Source organism: Schistocerca piceifrons, chromosome 2 (genome assembly GCF_021461385.2).
Source record: "Schistocerca piceifrons isolate TAMUIC-IGC-003096 chromosome 2, iqSchPice1.1, whole genome shotgun sequence".
NCBI lineage: Eukaryota > Metazoa > Arthropoda > Insecta > Orthoptera > Acrididae > Schistocerca > Schistocerca piceifrons.
In genome coordinates this window covers 1106389157-1106414241 of record NC_060139.1, presented here as the reverse complement: position 1 = coordinate 1106414241, position 25085 = coordinate 1106389157, and the positions used below count along the sequence as shown (strand labels likewise).

Genomic DNA, 25085 nt, shown 5'->3' with positions numbered 1-25085 from the left:
GCGTGCACCCTGGACTAGGTTTTCAGGCGTTTCCTAGCTCCCCTCGGACCGAATGGCAGGGTGCGGGTGGCACAGCCTCGCCTGTTGTTAGGCTCCCCACCTCATCGCATATGTCACCATGGGGTCCTCTCCACGGCGGACGGAAGCCTTATACCACAACCGTCTGCCGATTTGCAGGGGAAGAATGTGGTGTCACTGCCAGACACCACACTTGCTAGGTGGTAGCCTTTAAATGGGCCGCGGTCCGTTAGTATACGTCGGACCCGCGTGACGCCACTGTCAGTGATTGCAGACCGAGCGCCACCACACGGCAGGTCTAGAGAGACTTCCTAGCACTCGCCAAGTTGTACAGCCGCCTTTGCTAGCGATGGTTCACTGACAAATTACGCTCTCATTTGCCGAGACGATAGTTAGCATTGCCTTCAGCTACGTCATTAGCTACGACCTAGCAAGGCGCCATTATCATTTGCTATTTATCTTGTGATGCATGTACCGTCAAGAGCTATGTTCACCACTTATGGATTAAAGTTAAGTATTCCAGCAGCTTCGTACTTTATTTGCTAGTCTCAATTACTTTACCTGTTCCAGACCTCACGCCAGCCTGCGTGAGCTTAAACGCGTGCCTTTCGGCTTCCTCTCATAGTGACTTGGCTGTCTTGCCAAGTCACAACACATGTGTAAAGGTAAGAGGAGCTACTGGTAAGCAAAGCAAGTATGTAAAATGCCAAGCACTGTTAACTTGTGGTATAGATGACAAGGTATGTGAACATGGATGAATAATGACACCTAATTTAGAAGAAAATGTTCACTATGTCTGCAGATTTTTTAGATTATGTAACTGTGTTTTTTTTACCATGAATGTAGTATGTAAGATCATGTACTTTTGAAGTTCTGTCATATCTATTAACTGAGGAAGATGATGATAAAACTGGGAGATAGGAGAAAGTAGAGACATGATGGTAAAGGTAGATTTTACAGGTTTGAAGTAGATCTTGTGTTGGTGAAAGCCAAAGAGAAATCTAAAGTATTGATCGACCTGATCCAAAAGTATCTAATTTTTGTTTGTTTTTTTTTTTTTTTTCATTGTCATGAATTTAGTATGAAAGATGGTGTGATTTCTAGAGTCCTATTTTATCCATTGACTGAATTTAAATCTATCTGTAGATTCATACAACTATATAACTGTGTTTTGTTTGTCTTGAATTTATTATGTAAAATGTTATTTTTAAAGTTTTGTCTTATCTACTGACTGAGTTAAAATCTATGATACACTATATAGTTGTGTTCTGTAATTTATCTGTGCTTTAGAATTTAATATATAGGAGCCATAAGACTAAATGAGTAGGGCTTTTTACAGTATTGAAATGGGACAATAGTGGGTAGTGGTTTGCGACATCATTTAAAGCTAATTTATGACTATGTTTAACTGAATTTATCCTGAGTGTTGCAATATTGAATCTGATTGGATTTTGAGTTATAGTCAGACTCATGCTTAGCTCTGTTTTGGTACCCCCAGTCATTGCGACTGACTCTCTCTCTCTCTCTCTCTCTCTCTCTCTCTCTGTGTGTGTGTGTGTGTGTGTGTGTGTGTGTGTGTGTGTGTGTGTGTGTGTGCGCCCAAGGAGAACATACAACCACTGATTGAAGCTAAATGCTCCTCAGAATTACTCGTTGCATATAACTGACCTCATTGATATGATTATGCACTTTATTCATTTTGTTGTGCTGGAAGATTTTTTGTTGGTTTTTACCTGGTGTGGTTCGGATTCATGGGTCGATCCCCACATCGTAAACTTAGGCTCTAACACTTATCCATTATTTTGTTCTCTTGTGAGTCAATATATCCTTGAATACTATGGTTTACATGGCTGATTAATTCCTACTCGTGACTGAGTATACTTTTGCTGGTCTGTACCATTGTGAGTTTTTCAAGTCGGCTCACTCATTGTACACTTAAATGAAGGTTTGATGTTATAGATCTTAACTTAAATTTTATAAATTCCAGTAATTTACATTGCCTCTGAAATTATTTCTATAGTTTGGTGGTGTAATGTTGTACCTTTGACCTTATTTGTCTAGTGACAGTAAGTTCCATAGATCTGAAAATCTGAATACCATATCCTGCTATATGCATAGATTATGATTTTTATAGTAGATATTTATCTTAATTTTTCTGTAATATGTTACGTATCAGATGCTCTATACATCTATCTGCTATCCTGGGCACCATTTTGTATACTGCTTGACAAACCTTATAGTCTGTCACAAAATATTGTAAACATTCTGTTTCCAAATTTTTTGAAGAGGATATTGTGAAGAGTCACCCTCCTCTAACATAACCTTTTTCTTTATAGAAATATCTGATACAATGTATAATATCGATTCTTGCATAGGTTCAAATTATCACAGTTGTTTCATTAAAAGAATTCATACGATTTTATACACGATGTATTATATTCAGGCTAAAATGTATAAAAAAGAAATTAATGAGTTAAAATTGATATGCACTAACAGTTAAAACTACTCTTCTTTTAGGAATAATTGAAATTGCACAATGTCTGGAATACATAAAATTAATATTATTAATTTCACAATCTAGCACTAATTACAAAATTTGTTTCTGGATTTATTTATGAAATAATGATATAATTTGGTAAAGATTCTTCTCCCGTGAAAAATGTTTGTAAGCTCTTTTTCTTTGGAAACTCTTTGGAAATTGTAAGTAAGGCAGAATGTAAGTAGTGGTGGGCATGTCTCTGATCGAAGTAGACATTTTTCTAAACTTGTCAACAACAATGTAATTTCTGGGGTGATAGAAGTGAAAATTGTTAAGTTGGTGTGATTTAGAAGAATGGGATAAAAATGAAAGAAAGTCATTATGACAGGCAAATCTTCATCAGTTATTTCGTCTGCAGGAATCTGTTAAATAGAAATTTCAGCTGCAAGAATATACTTCTAGATAAGATTTTGAGCCATCAACAACAATGAGATAATCAAGATAAGTAAAAAAGTTCTTCTTTTGTAATCTTATTCCTCTAAGTTTTTCAAAATTTGTGCAAAGAACGAGAACTTAAATGGCGATGTATGGGAGGGTAAAGATCACAATACGAGATCCTGAAGAGGATCCTAGTTGAGGAGTTGAAATATCAATTGTATAAAAGAAACATGATGCAGCCTAACATCCCAGAAAATTTTACCTTCATAGTTAATTTATTTTTCTGTTACAGAATCTAAGTTCTAGACACTTTAACATGAAACTTATTAGTACCATGTATGAAATACCGTGGAATGTGACCACAAAAATCTTGTAGAACTGGCACTTCCCATTTCCTGTGATAGATTCACAACATGAATCACCAGTACACAAAATATGAAATAAATAAACTGGAAAAAATACAAAACGTGATGCAGAATACCACAGTCTGAAAGGAACTTGTGGTACACATAGACAATATTTATGCGCATCATGAAAATTTAGAAGTCCTCATTACCAAAAGAAACATCTTTTTTTATCAAAAGAAGAGAGTGTAAAGGAAATTGGAATATCTGTAGATATGTTCTACTTATTTCAGCATCACATGGAAATCACAGCTAGAGAAGATTCACACTGAAGGACACAAGCTAACTTAATAATGTAAAGTAAAAGGACAATGAAGAGTCAAGGCCAAGACTCCACACCTTAACTGGCAGTTCTCTGCAACTCTTTGAATGCTGTACCACAAATTGAGATAATTCTAACAGAGCAGGATCTACCAATGAAAAATGTTATTGCAGTTTCCAAGAAACTGATCAGACTCTTAATCAGATACTGAGGATCACTGAAATATTTCTGTTACAAATGAGAGAATTCTATCTCTCTAAGTCAATAACTGAGCATTACAACACACACACTTCCATTGTTCATAGAAAAAAGAAAAAACTGAGGATAAATACAAATTATAACAAAAAAATTGAAGAACACATTTGTAAATTCTGTCAATAGCTGCATGCTAAACTGCAAAACCATTAGTGGTATACAAAATATTCTCAACAGAACAATAAAGCTACATTGCCTTCGAGGCCACACGTACTGTATTTACTCGAATCTAAGCCGCACTTTTTTTCCGGTTTTTGTAATCCAAAAAACCACCTGCGGCTTAGAATCGAGTGCAAAGTAAGCGGAAGTTCTGTAAAATGTTGGTAGGTGCCGCCACAAGTAACTTTTGCCGTCAAATATATGTAGCGCTACACAGGCATGCTTTGCAGGCACAAAGATAAATACTGGCGCCAAAACCTCTGCATCAGTAAATATATATATATATATATATATATATATATATATATATATATATATATATATATATATATATATATATATAAAGATGAGGTGACTTACCGAACAAAAACGCTGGCAGGTCGATAGACACACAAACAAACACAAACATACACACAAAATTCAAGCTTTCGCAACAAATTGTTGCCTCATCAGGAAAGAGGGAAGGAGAGGGGAAGACGAAAGGAAGTGGGTTTTAAAGGAGAGGGTAAGGAGTCATTCCAATCCCGGGAGCGGAAAGACTTACCTTAGGGGGAAAAAAGGACAGGTATACACTCGCACACACGCACATATCCATCCACACATAATTTTTCCCACGTGGAATGTTTCCTTCCATTATATATATATATATATATATATATATATATATATATATATAAAATTTATACAAAAAAGGTGGAAGACGAGCTTTTTTTCTCCGCCCCGAGTTTCGACCACTGCATTTTCATACATTATCCAACGAAGTAAATACGAATTCCGTATTGTTCATCTTCGACTGTAGCAACCTTTCAATGTACTACGAAAATCCGACTGGCAAGACTGTTTGGGATGTTTGTCAATATGGTCAACTCTATGTTCTGAATTTTTTTCTACCTGTGACAAGAGATGGTTGCTAATAGGAACTTTTATGAATTGTGAATCACATGCAGTATTCTCTTCATCATAAGAATAATATGAATATAAACATTTTGCCATGTATTCTTTTGTGTTTGCTGCTACTTCATTTAAATCCTGTCTGCCTAATAAACTACGAAACTAGAGTGAGACAACAGCAATCGTGGAAGAATGTACATATCATGCCCTGTTTATATTAGTATTATTCTTACGCAGATTAGAGATGCAGTCAGAAATGAAGCATAACTGACTAGATTTTTTAATCTAAGATGACTCCAATTTCTGTGCAGAAGGTAATGTACTAAAGAGGCATCTGCGAAGATATTCAAACGGAGAAAATTTTTCGCTAAACTCTCCTTCACAACATCTTCTATCACACGCAGTCTATTATTTGGTTCTTGTTGATCATTATCAAAGAAAGCAGCAGTGTAAGTAACAACAAAGTGCAGTCTCTTGCCATTGTTTCGCTTATGAGACAATTTTATTTATTTATTTATTTTTAATTATTTATTTATTTTTCAATTGGAAGCGGCAGTAGCACGTACAAAAGCAAGCCATGCCGCAAGCGGCGACAGGTCGTAAACACTCATTATCAGAATGCGACAAACAATGCGTGACACAGTACAATAATGCATTTTCAGCTTAGAGTGACGTGAACACCTATAACAAAGTAACGGCACTTATCAGATCAAAGAAAAATAAGCAATCAATTCAACCCAGACGAAGCACGTGAAAAAGGAAGGATACCCGTATAAATATGGACGGAGCGCGTGACGCATAGCAATGGCTACCTGGTGAAGCTTAACTGCTAAGCTTACGACTCGAACCAAACTACTGTAGCTGTATCGTCATTCATTCGACCTAAATTGTGTCTCATATTACAATGGACCAACTTTGTTTCGATTTGGAGGTGCGGCCTAAAACTTTTCTCTCCCCTTGAAATTCGAATCTCAAATTTCAGGTGCGGCTTAGATTCGGGAAAATTTTTTTTCCTTGATTTCGAGTTTCCTTTTTCAGGTGCAGCTTAGATTCGAGTGCGGCTTAGATTCGAGTAAATACGGTAACTGAGCACTCGAAGTGAATTACATGGCCAGAGAAAAACACAGAACATCAGTCTACATATATGGCATAAAAATTATAGTTACCACTTAAAATATAAATAAACAAATAATCTTAATGGACTGGATTTCTTTTTGGGTTTTGGTAAATATAAAATTACTTTGGAGCTCTTATAGTCAGTAACATAATATACCCCACCTTTGCCACAAAATAATATTAGCCAAATTTATTTTTATTAGAAAATTCCTTGTGTGAACATCAAATGTACCCAGTGCTTTGTTAATACACATGCTGCTCCAGTGACAGATTTCATTATGGTTGACCCGATACATATTTTTTCTAATCACTGGTAACATAAGGTCTGTGTAACATTAACACACAACAGAGAATTTTTCCATTTTATAATTGGTTGTATAGATACCTTCACAGCATTTGGATCAAACACAAAGCATGTGAATGGTCCTCCTTGGATATGCTCTCCACCATGGGTCACAGCAATGCTCCACTCTCCTGCTTCATCCGGCTGAAATGTCGCCGTATACACACCATCATTTTCCTGCACTGGACAATCCAAGCTACGGCCAGTGGGAGATCGGGCTAAAACGTCTATTTCCCTACTGCTAGCTCCATTTGAATTTATCTGTAATGGACAATTTACTTCATTTTGGTACAAAAATTTTAAGGTTTTAAGCTGATTAGCAATTCTCTCTTACAACTCATCAAACACAGTGTACATCACAGGTTGAAGGAAACAGCAATCAGCCACTGTTAATAATGCTCTTTATTCACATAATAGTGCTGTTACTAGTTTTTAACTGACAGGTTCATCTTCAGAAAGCTGTTCTTGTTTAGATGCACATTTGTAGATATTTACATTAGCTTTCAGCTCTTTATTACCCACTGTTGTGAAAGTTCCTTGGATTGTTACAGAAATTATATTATGTAAATATTGTGTTACACAGGGAGCAAAATAAATGATGACAAACAATTGTACAAAAATAAATAAATAATATGGCAGAGGACATTACATTAAGATGTTTTGGAAATTTAAATTAATCTAACTGTTGTATTAAGATACGATTAAGTAAGTTATAATATTTTAGTGTAGTGTTCCGTGCTGTGGGACTGTCTGCATATGGTTATTCCCAGTGGTAGTACTGTTTATGTACTGTATGTTTCAAACTGAAAAACTGGTGAATCAAATTTTGAACAAAGGCTGCATTGGCTAACTCACTCTGTTCACACAGGAGATGATGAAGTGATTTGGATTTATGCACACACATTTCTATCTCTCTGAAGGTTTACTTTTTCAATGTGATGCAATACAATAATAATCATTATTATTATTATTTTATTATTATTATAACTTTATTCACCATCACATGACATAAGGGTCATTATTATGAATTTGTAAGTTCACAAGTGAATACACATATGCACTTTTTTTTTAAAACAAAAAACAGTGATACAATAAGATAGGTTTGAAAATAATTCACTTATACACGATGCTTGATTTGCAGGTAGATAGAATTTCACTACAGCAACTATGATTTATTTTCAATTAGTTATTTAAGAAATGACTGAACAAAAAGTTGATGATTAAGTGTTTACATTAAATACATAATGAAGCCTGTACAAAATTCCTTTATTCTGTGCAAAAAAATTATACTCATCTAGTGAGTAGCGTCAGTTGGCAATCAACATTCCTTTACTCGGGGGTTTAAATTTGCAGTAGGAAATGACGTGACTGAACTCTATAATGTATTTTCATGTCTCAGTCCTGTGTACACTTGGTTTCATTGATTAATTACAGTTCTATGATTTATGAGATGACTGATCCTTCTTCTTGTTTATGTAACAGAACATGACGTGAGTCTTTTGGTTTTGCACCACAATTTGTCCTTACAGCTTTCTCCTGTAACTTTAAAAGCTTGTAAAGGACTAGAATGAAATTTTCACTCTGCAGCAGAATGTCCCGATTTATAACTTCCTAGCAGATTAAAACTGTGTGCTGGACCAAGATTTGAACTCAGGACCCTTGCCTTTCGTGGGCAATTGTTCTACCAACAGAGCTACCCAAGCACAACCTACGACCTCTCCTCACAGCCTTACTTTCACCGGTACCTCATCTCCTACCTTCCAAACTTCACAGAACGTCTCCTGCGGTCCTTGCAAGCCTAGCACTTCTGGAAGAAAGGTCTGCTGGAGTTGTAGCACCCTGTACTTCTAACTCATAGTTTATAACAGACGTAATCAATGCATGATAAGCAGCCTGTAGCACATAGGTCTCATTGCTGTATCTGCCAAGCATATTTACTGCGTTTGGGCAGTTTGCATGCCAGAGGGTGAACATGTATATCCTACCGAAGTGTATCTTGTATTTTTATTCCCAGGGACCTTACATAGTTTTCGTTGATAGCTATGTCAGGTCCAATGCACAACTGAATTTCAAAACCTGTCATCTTGTCGACTTCACTGACCATTACTGCCAATTTCTTGGTGCTAACACTAAGATGTTTTTCACTGAATTACTGATTTATTTCATTTGTAATATGGTTGTGCAAGATTTATAATTGGTCATAATATTTATACATCCACACAATAGATGTGTCACCAGCTTGGAGTATGATCTTTGAATCTGGTGTGAAGTATTTAACATCATTTACATAAACAAAGAAAAGAAGTACTTCACATGTCATATCGGTAATGTTAGATCTGTGTGTGCCACTTACCATTCTTAACAGCACAAGCTGCTTTCTCTTAGATATGATTTTATTAGACCATGATCAATGCCTCTGATGCCTATGTTCCACAACTTCTCTTGAAGTACTGTTATAATGACACAGTCAAATGCCTGTTCAAGATCAAGGAATGTGCCTGTAATATACCCTTTGTTCTCAACAGCCAATATTACCTCATCAATAAATGGATTGGCAGCTGCTGCAGTCGATTTGTTCTTAATGAAACCATTCTGATTTTCCAAGATCAGACTATGTTTACTCAAAACTGTGACAGGTCTGTGTGTTATTACCTTTTCAGACAAGATAGAGATTGATTTATTATCTTCTATTTCAATCTGCATCCTTCCTTGAAAGTAGGGGGCTACCTGGGCTATTTTCAACAGATCAGGAAAACTTTCTGGTGGTAAGACCCTGTTAATTCTGTAAGAAAGGAGTCCAGATGTGTTGCAAAGAGTTTTGTGTTGCCTTTACTATGCTTTTTATTTCACTGTTGTCTGCTTGGGTGAGGTACATGCTGTAAGTAGAAGCATTGCCAAGTTATATTTACGGTTACTGAATGTATCACTGACAGATTTACCAACAGAGAAGAAATAGTCACCTAAGATATTTACAATGTTCTATTAGCATTCTGTTATACTACCATTTCGGTTTATAATGATTTCGTTATCGAAATTATTCTTTCCAACTAGGGAGCTATTTATAACATTCTGAATATTAGCAGGAGTACTGCTTCCATTATTTTAGATGTGAGCTACATGTCTACTCCTTGTGTGCACTAGTAAGCAATATTCATAATATCTACTTCATGTTTCTTTCACCTTAACATCTCATGTTTTATAATGTTTCACACTGAAACAGTGTTACTTTTTTTCTTACTTGTACACCTTCACCATCTATCCAGGTACTTTTCTACATATTTTATTTATATGTTTTAGTGGGCACGTGATGTCAAAAAGTAGAAGACACCAACAGAAAAATATTCATAAGTGTAATAGTTAACTTCAGGCCATGATGCACTTTCTAATATGAAGTGGAAGTTTTTGATGGCCTCAACATGTACTGTTCTTTTTGTTATGTATCTTTTCATCTCACTAGCTTGTGGCTTTATATTAGACAAACAGAAATTCCACAGCATGATGGCCAGAGATAGCAAATATGAGAGTGTTTTACAAATAAACTTATCCATGTTAGTGGTAATATTACACAGATAGGTGCCACCTACTTCTCCAGTTGGTTCCTTAATTAGTAAATTTGTGTAATAAGAACTGTAATACAGGAGGAATTCTCACTCTGCAGGAGAGTGTGCACCGATACAAAACCTCCTGGCAGATAAAAACTGTATGCCTGAGTAGGACTTGAACCCAGGACCTTTGCCTTTGAGAGGCAAATGTTCTACAAACTGAGCTACCGAAGCATGACTCATGACCTCTCCTCACAGCTTTACTTCCAACAGTACCTCATCTCCCGCTTTCAAAACATCACAGAAATTCTTCCACAAAACTGGCGGACCTGGCACTGTTAGAGAAAAAGATATTGCAGGAACATGGCTTAGCCACAGCCTGGGGGAATGTTTCCAGAATGAATTTTCACTCTGCAATGAATTGTGCACTAATATGAAACTTCCTGGCTGATTAAAACTGTATGCTGGACTAGGACTCAAACCAAGGAACTCTGTATTAGATGGGCGAGTGCTCTACACTTCTCTAGGGCACCTCCCCCTGAAAGACAAAATCCTGGGTTTGAGTCCTGCTCTGGCACATAGTTTTAATATGGCAGAAAGTTTCAACAGTGGTAATCTTTTTGTGGTGGAATTATTGGGTTAGTGTGTTAATACTGATGTCACCTATTATTATTACAGTTACCCAGTCATTACTATACGTGCACATGGAGGTCTGTATGTACTCAGAATTATACATGTTGCCTTTCCCACCCATAGTTTATCACAGGCAGTTCAGTGACACCTTCAATGCTTAAGGAATTTACATCTATGGTACAGTAGCTACTACCAGTTTTTGTAAATATTGCAGGACTACAACATAGTTTGATTTCCCCACTTGAAAATGAGCTATGATTCATTGTTGACAAGTTTGTAGTGAGAGTTTTTTCTTCAGAATGTCAGTGCTCTGGTATAGCCAACAAATCTACTGTAACACACACGATGGTGTCCAAATCATTGTGCTAACTTCCCAGGTTTCCAAAATTCAGTGGATAATCTTAAAACTGATTATTTCTTTAAGTTAGACTTGGTTGCATAGTCTTTTGTAACACAGTGTTATATCAGTGTCTAAATTATTAATTATGTTACTTCAGTGACAGCCAGTGATCATGTACTAATGGGATGCAGCATGCAGTGAATATTGCATTTGAATTATGACACTTCTCTTCAAATGTGAGCTGGAAACTGCATTAAAAGTATGCCATTTCTCCTTGAATGCATACTGGTATGCAAATAAGAGGAAACAAAGGGTGTTATTAGGAAAGAGACATGTATTAAACTATCATGCATCATCCAACCGGGAACTAATTACATGTGGGGTCCCACAAGGTTCAATTTTAGGGCCCTTCCTTTTTCTTGTGTATATCAATGACCTTTCATCAGTAACATTACCAGATGCCAAGTTCTTTTTGTTTGACGATGATACAAATATTGCAATAAATAGCAAATCAAGTGTAGTCTTAGAAAGATCAGCTAATAAAATATTTGTGGACATTAATCACTGGTTCCTATCCAATTCTTTGTCACTAAACTTTAAAAAAATAGACTATGTGCAGTTCAAAACTTGTAAGAAGTTTCCCACGAGTATATGCCAAACATACGATGACAAGCAGATAGAAGAAGTGGACAGTATTAAATTCTTGGGATTACAGCTTGATAATAAATTCAACTGGGAGGAGCACACCAAACAACTGCTGAAGCATCTTAACTAATCTCTATTTGCAATGCGAATTGTGTCAGGCATAGGGGATATAAAAATGCAAAAGCTGGCATACTATGCTTACTTTCAGTCCATAATGTCATATGGGATTATTTTTTGGGGTAATTCATCAAGCCAAGCTTAAGTTTTCTGGGCACAAAAACGTGCAGTAAGAGTTATGTGTGGTGTGAACTCAAGAACATCCTGCAGAAGCCTGTTTAGGGAACTAGGGATTCTAACTACTGCTTCCCAATATATCTATTCCTTAATGAAATTTGTCATTAAAAATATATTGCTTTTTCAAACCAACAGTTCAATTCATGGAATCAATAATAGAAATAAGAATAATCTACACAAGGATTTAAAGTCACTTACTCTTGTACAAAAAGGTGTGCATTATTCAGGAACACACATTTTCAATAACTTGCCAGCAGCCATAAAAAGCCTAACAACCAATGAAATTCAGTTTAAGAGAAGCCTAAAGCATTTATTGGTGGCAAACTCCTCCTACTCCATTGATGAATTTCTCAGTAGAGCCAACTAATTTCTGCACCATTTCAGTGAAGTAATATGTTCATTGTAAATAAGTGTGTGTGTGTGTGTGTGTGTGTGTGTGTGTGTGTGTGTGTGTGTGTGTGTGTGCGCGCGCGGGCGCGCGTGTGTGTGTAACTACAATCTAACTTCTGCACCATTTCAGTGTAGTAATGTGTTCATTGTAAATAAGTACTGTAGTAGTTCTATTACATGTTCATTACCTTATAAATAAAAAACCCTTTTTTTTAAATTCACTGCATTAGTGTCCGTAAAACAATTCATTCATATAGTGTTCATTAAAAAAATGATGATCATTCTACTTGGGACCTGTGGAAGGTACATTAGCTTATTTGTCTCAGTTGTAAATATTTGTCATGTATTATTGTTTTCCTGACATGTTCTACATCCTGGAGGACCTCCTCGTTACGGATCAGTTGGAATGAAGGTAAATCTAATCTAATGACAACATGACTTTTTAGTGCTGTATCTGTGATATCTAGAAACCAGTAGTGAGTGCTAAAATTATGGTCAGCTGCACTACAATCAACTGAGACAAGGGACACAGCTGTCTGTTTTTGCCTGCACGTGCTTTGATGTGCCATCATTCATTCTGACACTATGAATGCTAAGTTGCTCACAGTACCAGGGCACCAATTTTTTTTCTTTTTTTTTCGAAACTGCATGCAAAATATTGAGCAAGCAGAAAGTGTACGGGATTTTTTGGGTAGCAGTTCACTTTATGGGTCCATATCCAAGTGATCAATCAACTGACCACTCAAGTTCGATCCTCAGTGCTACCATCTTTTTTCCATTTTCCTATTCCCTGAAAATTCAAACAATTAATTCTAAAATTTTAATACATTTAAAGAGTTCAGTTTATATATGTAAAATTAATACATCCAATTTAGTTATGATTACTACCCTTGTAAGTCAAAAGGCTAAAGGTGGTGGTAATAAAAGTAAGTATATGTGGAAATTTAGTATGAAAGTGTACAAAAACAGGTGGATCCGTGGGTGTGATGTTCACAATGTGCTTCTTTGCTTTCTATGTTTGTTATTCAGGAAGAACAATGCATGGGGTACAGGTGGACTGAAAAATATAGGGCACACTAATGCATTACTAAAACAACATAGAGGAGATCAGAAACATACAAATGACATACTTTATCTTAATGCATTAGGTAGAGCTAATATCACAACAATATTAAGTTGCACCTGCCATGACAATGTAGTGAAACACAATCTGTGAGTCAACATTGTAGGATAATGATAAAATTTTGCATGAGCTGCCACTGCGTCATTTAATATATTATTTCCAAGCATATCACTTATCTTGTGTGTGTCCCCTTCCTTCTCCCTCTGACTAAAAATCTAGTTGTTGTGTCTGTTGAGAGATGTGTGCATTGCAAATGTGAATTTTGATATGTTGTTCAAACATATGGAATCCAAATTATCTCTGTACTGAGTAGTATAGGCAACTCTGACAACTTTAATTGTACACTACTGGCCATTAAAATTGCTACATCAAGAAGAAATGCAAATGATAAACAGGTACTCATTGGACATGTGATTACATTTTCACGCAATTTGGGTGCATAGATCCTGAGAAATCAGTACCCAGAACAACCACCTCTGGCCATAATAATGGCCTTGATACGCCTGGGCAATGAGTCAAACAGAGCTTGGATGGCGTCTACAGGTACAGCTGCCCATGCAGCTTCAACACGATACCACATTTAATCAAGAGTAGTTACTGGCATATTGTGATGAGCCAGTTGCTCAGCCACCATTGACCAGACATTTTCAGTTGGTGAGAGAGCTGGAGAATGTGCTGCCCAGGGCAGCAGTCAAACATTTTCTGTATCCAGAAAGGCCTGCACAGGACCTGCAACACGCGATTGTGCATTATCCTGATGAAATGTAGCGTTTCGCAGGCATCAAATGAAGGGTAGAGCCACGGGTCATAACACATCTGAAATGTAATATCCACTGTTCAAAGTGCCGTCAATGCGAATAAGAGGTGACTGACACATGTAACCAATGGCACCTCATATCATCACGCCGGGTGATACGCCAATATCGCAATGATGAATACACGCTTCCAGTGTGTGTTCACCGCGATGTCGCCAAACACAGATGTGACCATCATGATGAAGTAAACAGAAGCTGGATTCATCCGAAAAAATGACGTTTTGCCATTCGTGCACCCAGGTTTGTCGTTGAATACACCATCACAGGCGGATCTGTCTGTGATGCAGTGTCAAGGGTAACCACAGCCACGGTCTCCGAGCTTATAGTCCATGCTGCTGCAAGCATCATCGAACTGTTCGTACAGATGGTTGTTGTCTTACAAACGTCCCCATCTGTTGACTCAGGGATCGAGACATGGCTGCAAGATCTGTTACAGCCATGTGGATAAGATGTCTGTCATCTCGACTGCTAGTGATACGAGGCTGTTGGGATCCAGCATGGCATTCCATGTTACCTTCCTGAACCCACCGATTCCATATTCTGCTAACAGTCATTGGATCTCAACCAACGCAAGCAGCAATGTCGCAATACAATAAACCGCAATCACGATAGGCTACAATCCGACCTTTATCAAAGTCAGAAAATGTGATAGTACGCATTTCTCCTCCTTACACGAGGCAATACAACAACGTTTTGCCAGGCAACTCCGGTCAACTGTTGTTTGTGTATGAGAAATCGGGTGGAAACTTTCCTCATATCAGCACTTTGTATATAAGCTAATCATTTGCATATCACAGCATCTTCTTCCTGTCAGTTAAATTTCATGTCTGTAGCACGTCATCTTCGTGGTGTAGCAATTTTAATGGCCAGTAGTGTATATACCTGATCTTTTGTATGGGGTTGTTACTATTCCTTAAGTTATGAATGATAAGCTGCTATGTTTGTATTTTGAGTGGAAGCTTCTCCCTAAAAATTGAAATCTGGTGTGAAGCTTTACTGTCTTATATATAAGACAGTTAAGCTTCACACCAGATTTTCAAAATTTCAAGAGGGGCTATATCACATCCTATCCAAACGTTTACACTCTGTATCTTCTTTCTGTTTCATAATCAGCTACTAAATAACATAAAAGGCTAACTCTTAGATAAAATGTATGGGTGGCTTATTTATCCCCCAACATCACATGTCCCATCAGTTTACAGTTAATTGTACTAAAAGACACATTTTTGAGAGATCTTTATGCAATGTATGTTAGCTTCATTGCATGCTTAATATTTTTGGTATTTTAGTTTCTAAACTTCAAACTGTTCTGTGCACTCAAATCACAGTGTTTTTGAGTTAGCATCATGAAATGGTGATGTTTCTATGATGTCACAGGTCTTGTGCTGTGGCTGTCTGGCTGGCATGACCAACTGTCATGGTAATTTACAGATGGTATTTGTCATATCGATAACTGTGTTTTACAAAAATATGCATACCAAGTGTTATAGTGCACACAACCCCTCAGCTGCATTGTACTTTGTTCTGTTAAAATTGTGTGCATACCCTAGCCTGGATCTGCAATGTTTTTGTTCTTAATTCATGTTTCTGGGTGTAAGTTCCTTCACTTTCTTCCTAACCACATTCCAAAATAACACCTGATAAATTGCACACTAAATTCTGAATTAGTGGTGTAATGCTACTATTAGTAAGAAAGTAAAACTCACTAAACTCATGCATAATACACTCTCAAAAAAACTTGCTAATAAGGCACTTTACACACAGTCAGCTAGCAAGGAAACCAAGGTAATGGGACTTATTTCGGACAGAGGTATACTTTGCGCGTTTTTTTTTTTTTTTTTCTCTTATCATTTGTGAAACTCCTGCTAGGTGATAATACGTATGTTACCATACTCTAGTACACTCTGGCAAGACATTTGCAAAGTAATTCCACTGATGGATACAATAGCATATGGGAAGGAAAAAAAATAACTCTTCAAAAAACTATCACAACAATAATAATAAACATGGATTAATGATGCATCAAAGCATAGAGGTATAGTGAGACAGGGATTCTACAGTGAAGTTTCAGCAACTTTGTTCATTCCGTTTTGATGTAAACAATGAATCATCAGAGCCTTCGGGATGCCCGCAATAGCAACAGTCCAAAGAAGCCACACCCCTAGTTCCAAAAACATTGTCCAGGATTATTTAAATCTGTGTGGGAAAAATGTGAAATGCATTCTGATAATTTAAATACAGTGATACGTTATTAACAAATTGATTTTAATATATATTTTGGGATAGCTCTGCCTCAGAGTATATATATGGAATTTTATGTAGTGGATTCAATGTGCGCCTAAAATATACCATTTTATCTTGGTATGGATGATAAATGAGCTGTTGAAGTAAACATCACTGGCTGTTAGTTTCCTATAAATTTCAAAATAATGTATAAGGTTTTGCTGGAGATCTTTAAGTCAAAGAAGTTGATTTTGTTATTAGTCTAACGCTGGAAGGTAAATTTAATGTTTTTGTGCTTATCATATGAAAATCCACACTAGCAATGCATACAACTATCAAAACGCATGGAGTAATAAGAAAGATGTCGAAACATATGTGCATAAAAGCAAATCACCACATCATCTCCTCCATGAAGTGACTGCATTAGCCAATGCAATCTTTTGAAAAATTTTATTCACCTGCTTTCTAATTTGAAACATACTTAAACACTACTTCCTTTGACCTTAACAACATGCCAACAGTAATTGAATATGAAACACTACATTCAAATACAACAGAATGCTTAGTCATAAATTAACAAATAGTTAGTTTAAATTTTCAAAAATGTTAATAAGATGTCCACTGTCGTAATTTTTATTTTCTGTACAATTGTTTCTCATAATTTACTTTGTTCTCTGTGTATACCACAATATTTATGTACTATCATTTCTGTAACATTTCCACATGAATTGTATTTTATTCATGATCAATGCTCACTGAATCTAAATTTGTTTACTGTTTATACTCAGTAAATTTTCTGCTGGCACATCACTGTAAACTTTGTATCATTAATGAGAGAGAAATGCTTTGTACCTCTGATATTTGTGATGTTTTAATCTTTGTATACAGTGTGTGTGTGTGTGTGTGTGTGTGTGTGTGTGTGTGTGTGAGATTCTTCGCACTTACGCACATACATTTAAGTACTTCATTCAGTCTTTCAGTCTTCATTATTTTGTGAACACAAGCAGTCACCACTGGAACATAATGACATGGGATTTTCAAAGTAAGTAATCTAAAACAAAACATATTTCCCCTTAAAGATATGATTACATTATGCTCTGTCACATTAGTTACAGTCAAACAGTCCACTTCTCACATCAGTTTTTTCTGTAGGGCACTGCCATACCAAATAACTTTCTCATCAAGGGGAAATAAAGAGCCAAAAGCTAATGTAAACATCAACAAAGGTGCATCTAAACGTGAACAGTCATGTGAAAATGTACCTTGTAGCATGCAATAAACTCTCTGGACCATTTATACTCTCAAATTTATGATCTCATCCTCTTTTTAATCTTATTTGAAATGTTTTAAACTCTGACTGTATGGTAGCAGATGTCATGCTAACACAATTATAAAATTTTCTCTGACACCTATAAATTTAATTTATCTAAAAAAATTCACACTGGAAAAATACACTTAAAATCTGATACTTAATACTAAACTTATCCAACAAACTAAAAATGCCTAATTAAAAAGAGAAACACAAAAAATAATTACTTCGTAAAAATCTTGCAAAATTGAACCTCTCAGATTAAACAATAATTTCATAAAATTACTGTGCTGCAAAAAGATAATTTTTTTTATGAGAATATATATTATCATAGTTGTTTTATCATGGTGTTGAGTGAATTTCATTTTCTGTAAATTATTTTCGACTTAATGTTCTATCCTTTGATCTTAGTATGACTCTATCTTTACTGATGTACTTTGGAACAGTGTTAACTGGGTGCAAGTGGTTTGTGTTGTGTGTTTTCTGGTGGCGAAGAAGGAAGGAAGGACAGAAGGATATAAAGTTTTTCTCTTGTGCTCAGTTATAGGACATATTGTAAATTTCAGCTGCGTACAAATAGAATGTATTTCGCTGAATGAACATTGTAATTGATGGCAGCAAGGCTTTATTGTTGTTGTTGTGGTCTTCAGTCCTGAGACTGGTTTGATGCAGCTCTCCATGCTACTCTATCCTGTGCAAGCTGCTTTATCTCCCAGTACTTACTGCAACCTACATCCTTCTGAATCTGCTTAGTGTATTCATCTCTTGGTCTCCCTCTATGATTTTTACCCTCCACATTGCCCTCCAATTCTAAATTTGTGATCCTTTGATGCCTCAGAACATGTCCGACCAACCGGTCCCTTCTTCTTGTCAAGTTGTGCCACAAACTCCTCTTCTCCCCAATTCTATTCAATACCTCCTCATTAGTTAAGTGATCTACCCATCTAATCTTCAGCATTATTCTGTAGCACTGCATTTTGAAAGCTTCTATTCTCTTCTTGTCCAAACAATTTATCATCCATGTTTCACTTCTATACCTACACTCCACACAAATACTTTCAGAAACAACTTCCTGACACTTAAATCTATACTCGATGTTAACAAATTTCTCTTCTTCAGAAACGCTTTCCTTGCCATTGCCAGTCTACATTTTATATCCTCTCTACTTTGACCATCATCAGTTATTTTGCTCCCCAAATAGCGAAACTCCTTTACTACTTTAAGTGTCTCATTTCCTAATCTAATTCCCTCAGCATCACCCGACTTAATTCAATTACATTCCATTATCCTCGTTTTGCTTCTGTTGATGTTCATCTTATATCTTCCTTTCAAGACACTGTCCATTCCGTTCAACTGCTCTTCCAAGTCCTTTGCTGTCTCTGACAGAATTACAATGTCATCGGTGAACCTCAAAGTTTTTATTTCTTCTCCATGGATTTTAATACCAACTCTGAATTTTTCTTTTGTTTCCTTTACTGCTTGTTCAATATACAGATTGAATAACATCGGGGCAGCAAGGCATATAGACCTATTAAATATGAAAATTACCTACAAATCAATTTGTCATCTATGTTACTCAAAAAACTTGTCAACCTATTAGGTTTGCAGACCTACAAGAGAATCTGGGTTCCAGACATAAGAAATTCAAGCAACAGATTAAAGGAGATCCTCAAAAAACAAGATGAGTATTTTTTCTTTAAAACTACCACTTGACCGGCCAATATTTTTTACTCCATGAACATTTATTACGATTAACATTCATCTAATTGTGTGTAACAAAGGAGGTTGTTAAAAACTGTCGTTCAAAACCAGTACCAGTATCAAATTTGTGAGAATAAACAGCATCATTAACCCTTGAGCTGGCATGCCTGAATATACAGTGTGTCAACACAAATAATATCTTGTACCATTCCATTGCTGCTTTACAATTGTGAGTCCTTAACTGTTCCTTCATTATTGCTTCAGCTAACACAATGCTAAGTTGTGCTGTCATAAGTTCAAGTCACCAGCAGTAATATAAAATTCAACAGTCAGATAGGTGAGAAAAAATTTATGATTCATGCAAGAAAATGATGCAGATTCCAAGTTAATATCATAGCCCCACAATGAGGCAGTTGTATATTAGATAATTAGCAATCAAATAACCATTTGGGTGTGATATGATGCTACATACTTTTTAATGCTTCAAGTGTGTCATCACTGTTGGGAAACACGCGTACCCATCAGAGTGATATAGTGTTAGTTTATTTTATTACTCTTTAATTAAACAGTGATTTAGGTCATATAATGTAAGTTTATTTTATCATTGTTTAATTAAACTAAGATTAAATTGTAATTTTGCTCATACATGTGTACCTCAGTAACACAGCAAATCTCTATGTTTGTATGAAGTGCGCCATGCGCCTGCTCATGTTACAAAAAACAGCACATCCACTCGAAGGTTATTGACTGGTATCTCTTTCCTTCTTTGCGGTAATCAGCCTGCATTTTGTACGCAGCCATGGTCTCAAAACATCAGTTTTTAACAAAATAGTATGGTATATTATCATTCATAAATGGCAAACAACTCTGAAATTTGCAGCTCCTCAACACAGACAAGGTGGATTAAAACACAATTTTCATCTCTTTTGAAAAAAATCTAGTTTTTTTATATTTATTTTTTATTCAATGCTTTTATTCTGTTTAAAAAAACTATCAAAACCAAAAGCAGACAGAAGGTCATACAGGGAAAATTAAATACTTTAACATACTAACAAAACTGAAGATTTTGATGGCATAAAATGAGAAAATAATTTCAATATTGGTGTTAGGAGAAAGAAATAAAAGAAAATTAGGGATATAAATCTTAGACTGGACTGCAGGCGCTATTAGTTTAAGTTCAATCAAATTATCAAACAGGATTTTTATTCTGAAAAGACACAAAAACAACACTCAGTTGAGGTTGCCAGTGATGCCATAATTGAATTGTTCAGAAACCTGAGACAAACAAACTGTCATGTGATCCAAGACTATACCCAGGAGTGTGCCTGTTGTTGTGCTCTTCAGTACAACGACTGGTTTGATGCAGCTGTCCATGCTACTCTGTTCTGTGCAAGCCTCTTCATCTTCAAGTAACTACTGCAACCTACATCCTTCTGAATCTTCTTACTGTATCCTTCTCTCAGTCTCCCTCTATGATTTTTACTCCCCACACTTCCCTCCAGTACTAAATTGGTGATCCCTTGATACCTCAGAAAGTGTGCCACAAACTGATCCCTTCTTCTACTCAGGTTGTATCACAAATTTCTCTTCTCAATTCTCTTTAGTACCTCCTCATTAGTTATGTGATCTACCCATCTAATCTTCAACATTCTTCTATAGCACCATATCCCAAAAGCTTCTACTCTCTTCTTGTCTAACCTGTTTATCATCCATATTTCATTTCCATACATGGCTCCACTCCATACAAATATTTTCAGAAAGCACTTATCTACACTCAATATTAACAAATTTCTCTTCTTCAGAAACACTTTCCTTGCCATTGCCAGCCTACATTTTATATCCTCTCTACTTTGACCATCATCAGTTATTTTGCTCCCCAAATAGCAAAACTCCTTTACTACCTTAAGTGTCACAGTTCCTAATCTAATTCCTTCAGCATCATCTGATTTGACTACATTCCATTATCCTCACTTTTCTTTTGTTGATGTTCATCTTATATCCTGCTTTCAACACACAGTCCATTCCATTCTACAGCTCTTCCAAGTCCTTTGCTGTCTCTGACAGAATTACAATGTCATTGGCAATCCTCAAAGTTTTTATTTCTTCTTCCTGGACTTTAATTCCTACTCCAAATTTTTCTTTTGCTTCCTTTACTGATTGCTCAATATACAGATTGAATAACATCGGGGATAGGCTGCAACCCTGTCTCACTCCCTTCTCAATCACTGCGTCCTTTTCATGCCCCTCGGCTCTTATAACTGCCATCTGGTTTCTGTACAAATTGTAAGTAGCCTTTTGCTCCCTGTATTTTACCCCTGTCGGCTATTGAATTTGAAAGAGAGTATTCCAGTCAATATTGTCCAAAACTTTTTCTAAGTTTACAAATGCTCTAAACAAAGATTTATCTTCCTTTAACCTATCTTCTATGGCAAATCATAGGGTCAGTATTGCCTTGCGTGTTCCAACATTTCTCCAGAATCCAAACGGATCTTCCCTGAGGTCAGATTCTACCAGTTTTTCCATTCTTCTGTATAGGATTTATGTTAGCATTTTGGAACTGTGACTTACTAAACTGATAGTTTGATAATTTCCACAACTGTCAGCACCTGCTTTCTTTGGAACTGGAATTACTATACTCTTCTTGAAGTCTTTGGGTATTTCACCTGTCTCATACATCTTGCTCACCTGATGGAAGAGATTTGTCATGGCTGGCTCTCCCAAGGCTATCAGTAGCTATAAAGGAATGTTGTCTACTCCCGGAGCCTTGTTTTGATGTAAATCTTTAAGTGCTCTGTCAAATTCTTCACACAGTAGCATATCTCCCTTCTCATATTCATCTATGTCCTCTTGCACTTACATAATATTGTCCTCATATACTTCCCCCTTGTATAGAACCTCTATATACTCCTTCCATCTTTCTGCTTTCCCTTCTTTGCTCAGGACTGGTTTTCAATCTGAGGTCTTGATATTCATACCTTATCTCCAAAGGTCACTTTAATTTTCCTGTATGGAGTATTAGCATCTATTTTACCACTAGTGATATACGCTTCTATGTCCCTACATTTGTCCTCTAGCCATTCCTGTTTAGCCATTTTGCACTTCCTGTCAATCTGATTTTTTAGACATTTGTATCTTGTTTCACCTGCCTCATTTACTGCATTTTTATATTTTCACATTCGTTGATCAAATTCAACATCTCTTGTATTACTCAAGGATTTCTGCTTTACCTATTTGGTCCTCTGTTGCCTTCATTATTTCGTCTCTCAAAGCTACCCCTTCTTCTTCTGCTGTATTTCTTTTCCATGTTCTTGTCAATAGTACCCTAAATGCTCTCTCTGAAACTCCCTGAAATCTCTGGTTCTTTCTGTTTATCCAGGTCCATTCCTTAAATTTCCATCTATTTGCAGTTTATTCAGTTTTAATTTGCAGTTCATTACCAATAAATTGTGGTCTGAGTCCACATGTGCCCCTGGAAATGACTTATAATTTAAAATCTGATTCGAAATCTGCCTTATCATTTAATATATAAGCAGTCTCAAACGTTCTGGTGTCTCCAGGTATCTTCCATGTATACAACCTTCTTTCAAGATTCTTCAACCAAGTGTTAGCTATGATTAAATTATGCTCTGTGCAAAATTCTACCACATGGCTTCCTCTTTCATTCCTTTCACCCCAGTCTACATTCACCTACTATTTTCCCGTCTCTATCTTTTCCTACTATCAAATTCCAGTCCCATGTAACTATTAAATTTTTCTCTCCCTTAACTATCTGAATAATTTCTTTTATCTCATCACACATTTCCTCAATCTCCTCCTCATCTGTGGAGCTAGTTAGCATATAAACTTGTACTACTGTGGTGGGTGTGGGCTTTGTGGCTATCTTGGCTACAATAATGCATTCACTATGTTGTTCGTGGTATTTTGTTATTCATTATTAAACCTGCTCCTGTATTATCCCTATTTAATTTTGTATTTATAACCCTGTATTCACCTGACCAGAAGTCCTGTTCCTCCTGCCACCAAACTTCACTAATTCCCACTATATCTAACTTTAACCTACCCATTTTCCTTATTTAATTTTCTAACTTACCTGCCTGATTAAGAGATCTGACATTCAATGCTCCAATCCGTAGAACACCAGTTTTGTTTCCCCTGATAACAATATCCTCCTGAGTAGCCCCGGCCCAGAGATCTGAATGGGAGACTATTTTATCTCTGGAGCATTTTACCTATGAGGATGCCATCATCATTTAACAATACAGTGGAGTTGCATGCCCTTGGGATAAATTACGGCTGTAGTTTCCCCTTGCTTTCAGCCATTTGCAGTACTAGCATAGCAGGACCATTTTCGTTAATGTTAGAGGGCCAGATCAGCCAATAATCCACACTGTTGCTCCTCCACCTACTAAAAAGGCTGTTGCCCATCCTCAGGAACCACATGTTTGTCTGGCCTCTCAACAGACACCCCTCTCTTGTGGATGCGCCTACAGTACAGTTATCTGTATCACTAAGGCACGCAAGCCTCCCTACCAATGGCAAAGTCCATGGTTCATGGGGGTAGACCCAGGAGTAGGATGCTCAGAATAGAAAAAGGCCAAATTCCTGAATACCTTGAAACATCACACAGGATAATTAAATCGGTGGTTCTAATGCACAGGTTCTCTGAACTGGATGTGAACTAATATTGGGTCCACAAGAGATTTGAACCAGAGGTGCAAAGGAGAACATCTACTAAATCTGTATAGGAACCTGCCTGACAGTGGACAACATTTAGTTCAAGAACAGGGATTCCAATACGTGCATAAAATTCAGCTGGAGCAACGAAACTGTGACAGTAATAAATCTGCATCTATGTACACTGATTAGCCCGAACATCATGACCACCATCCTAATATCAGTATAAACCCATCCAGACAATAGCAACATCACCTGGTGAGGAATGACTGCTAGTCAGACACATACACAATGCATACAGCATCAGTCATCATATTGTCCATCTGTAGAATGGGGGAGGTGCGCTATCTATCTGAGTATGACCGAGAGCAGATTGTCAAGTTTTCGAGGAATGCTGTGGAGAGTGTCTTCATCACATGGCAAAACCGATGTGACACCACATCTAGATGATGTGGGGTTCGTTGGGTTCAGCAACCACCCCTCATCACAAATTTCAGACGTCATAGGCTGGGCAGACTGGTAAAACACAAGAGGCAGCAAACTGTGGCAGAACTAACATCAGAATTTAACACCAGGCAGAGTACAAGTGTGTCTGAACACAAAGTGTACTGAACACTCCTAACAATGCATGTCCCCAAATGACCCATGCATGTGCCAGTGTTAACATCAAAAAATCGGCAACTGCCAACTCCTATTCTTGTAACATCCCTACAACATCTTAATCTTATCTTTTCAATGGCCTTTATATGGGCTTCTCTTCCACTAGTTCATTCATCATCTCTTTCCTTATTCTATGCATTTTAGGAAGTCTTATTCTACTTCTTTCAAATTTCATCTCCCTCACCTGCCTTTCCTACATTATTTGCATTTCTGAAGCATTGGAGCATAATATGCTCATTATCATTTCTTGATTTTTGTCATTGCTCCCTACAAGGCTTCATACATACTGCAGGAAACTGTGGGCTTAACTTTCCCTTTCACTTGTCTCCTTGTCATTCCTCCTACTGTCTTCTATTATGCTCCTCTGGTAT

The 25085-nt window shown here is 36.7% G+C and overlaps 1 protein-coding gene across 1 annotated transcript in view; it reads right to left on the bottom strand.

The window, feature by feature from the left end:
- LOC124776913 (filamin-C-like) overlaps window positions 1–25085 on the bottom strand; it is a 542943-nt gene that overhangs the window by 204462 nt on the left and 313396 nt on the right. The window contains exon 9 of the mRNA XM_047252124.1: window positions 6408–6626. Coding sequence (XP_047108080.1) covers window positions 6408–6626 — 219 coding nt within the window. The remainder of the gene's footprint in view (window positions 1–6407; window positions 6627–25085) is intronic.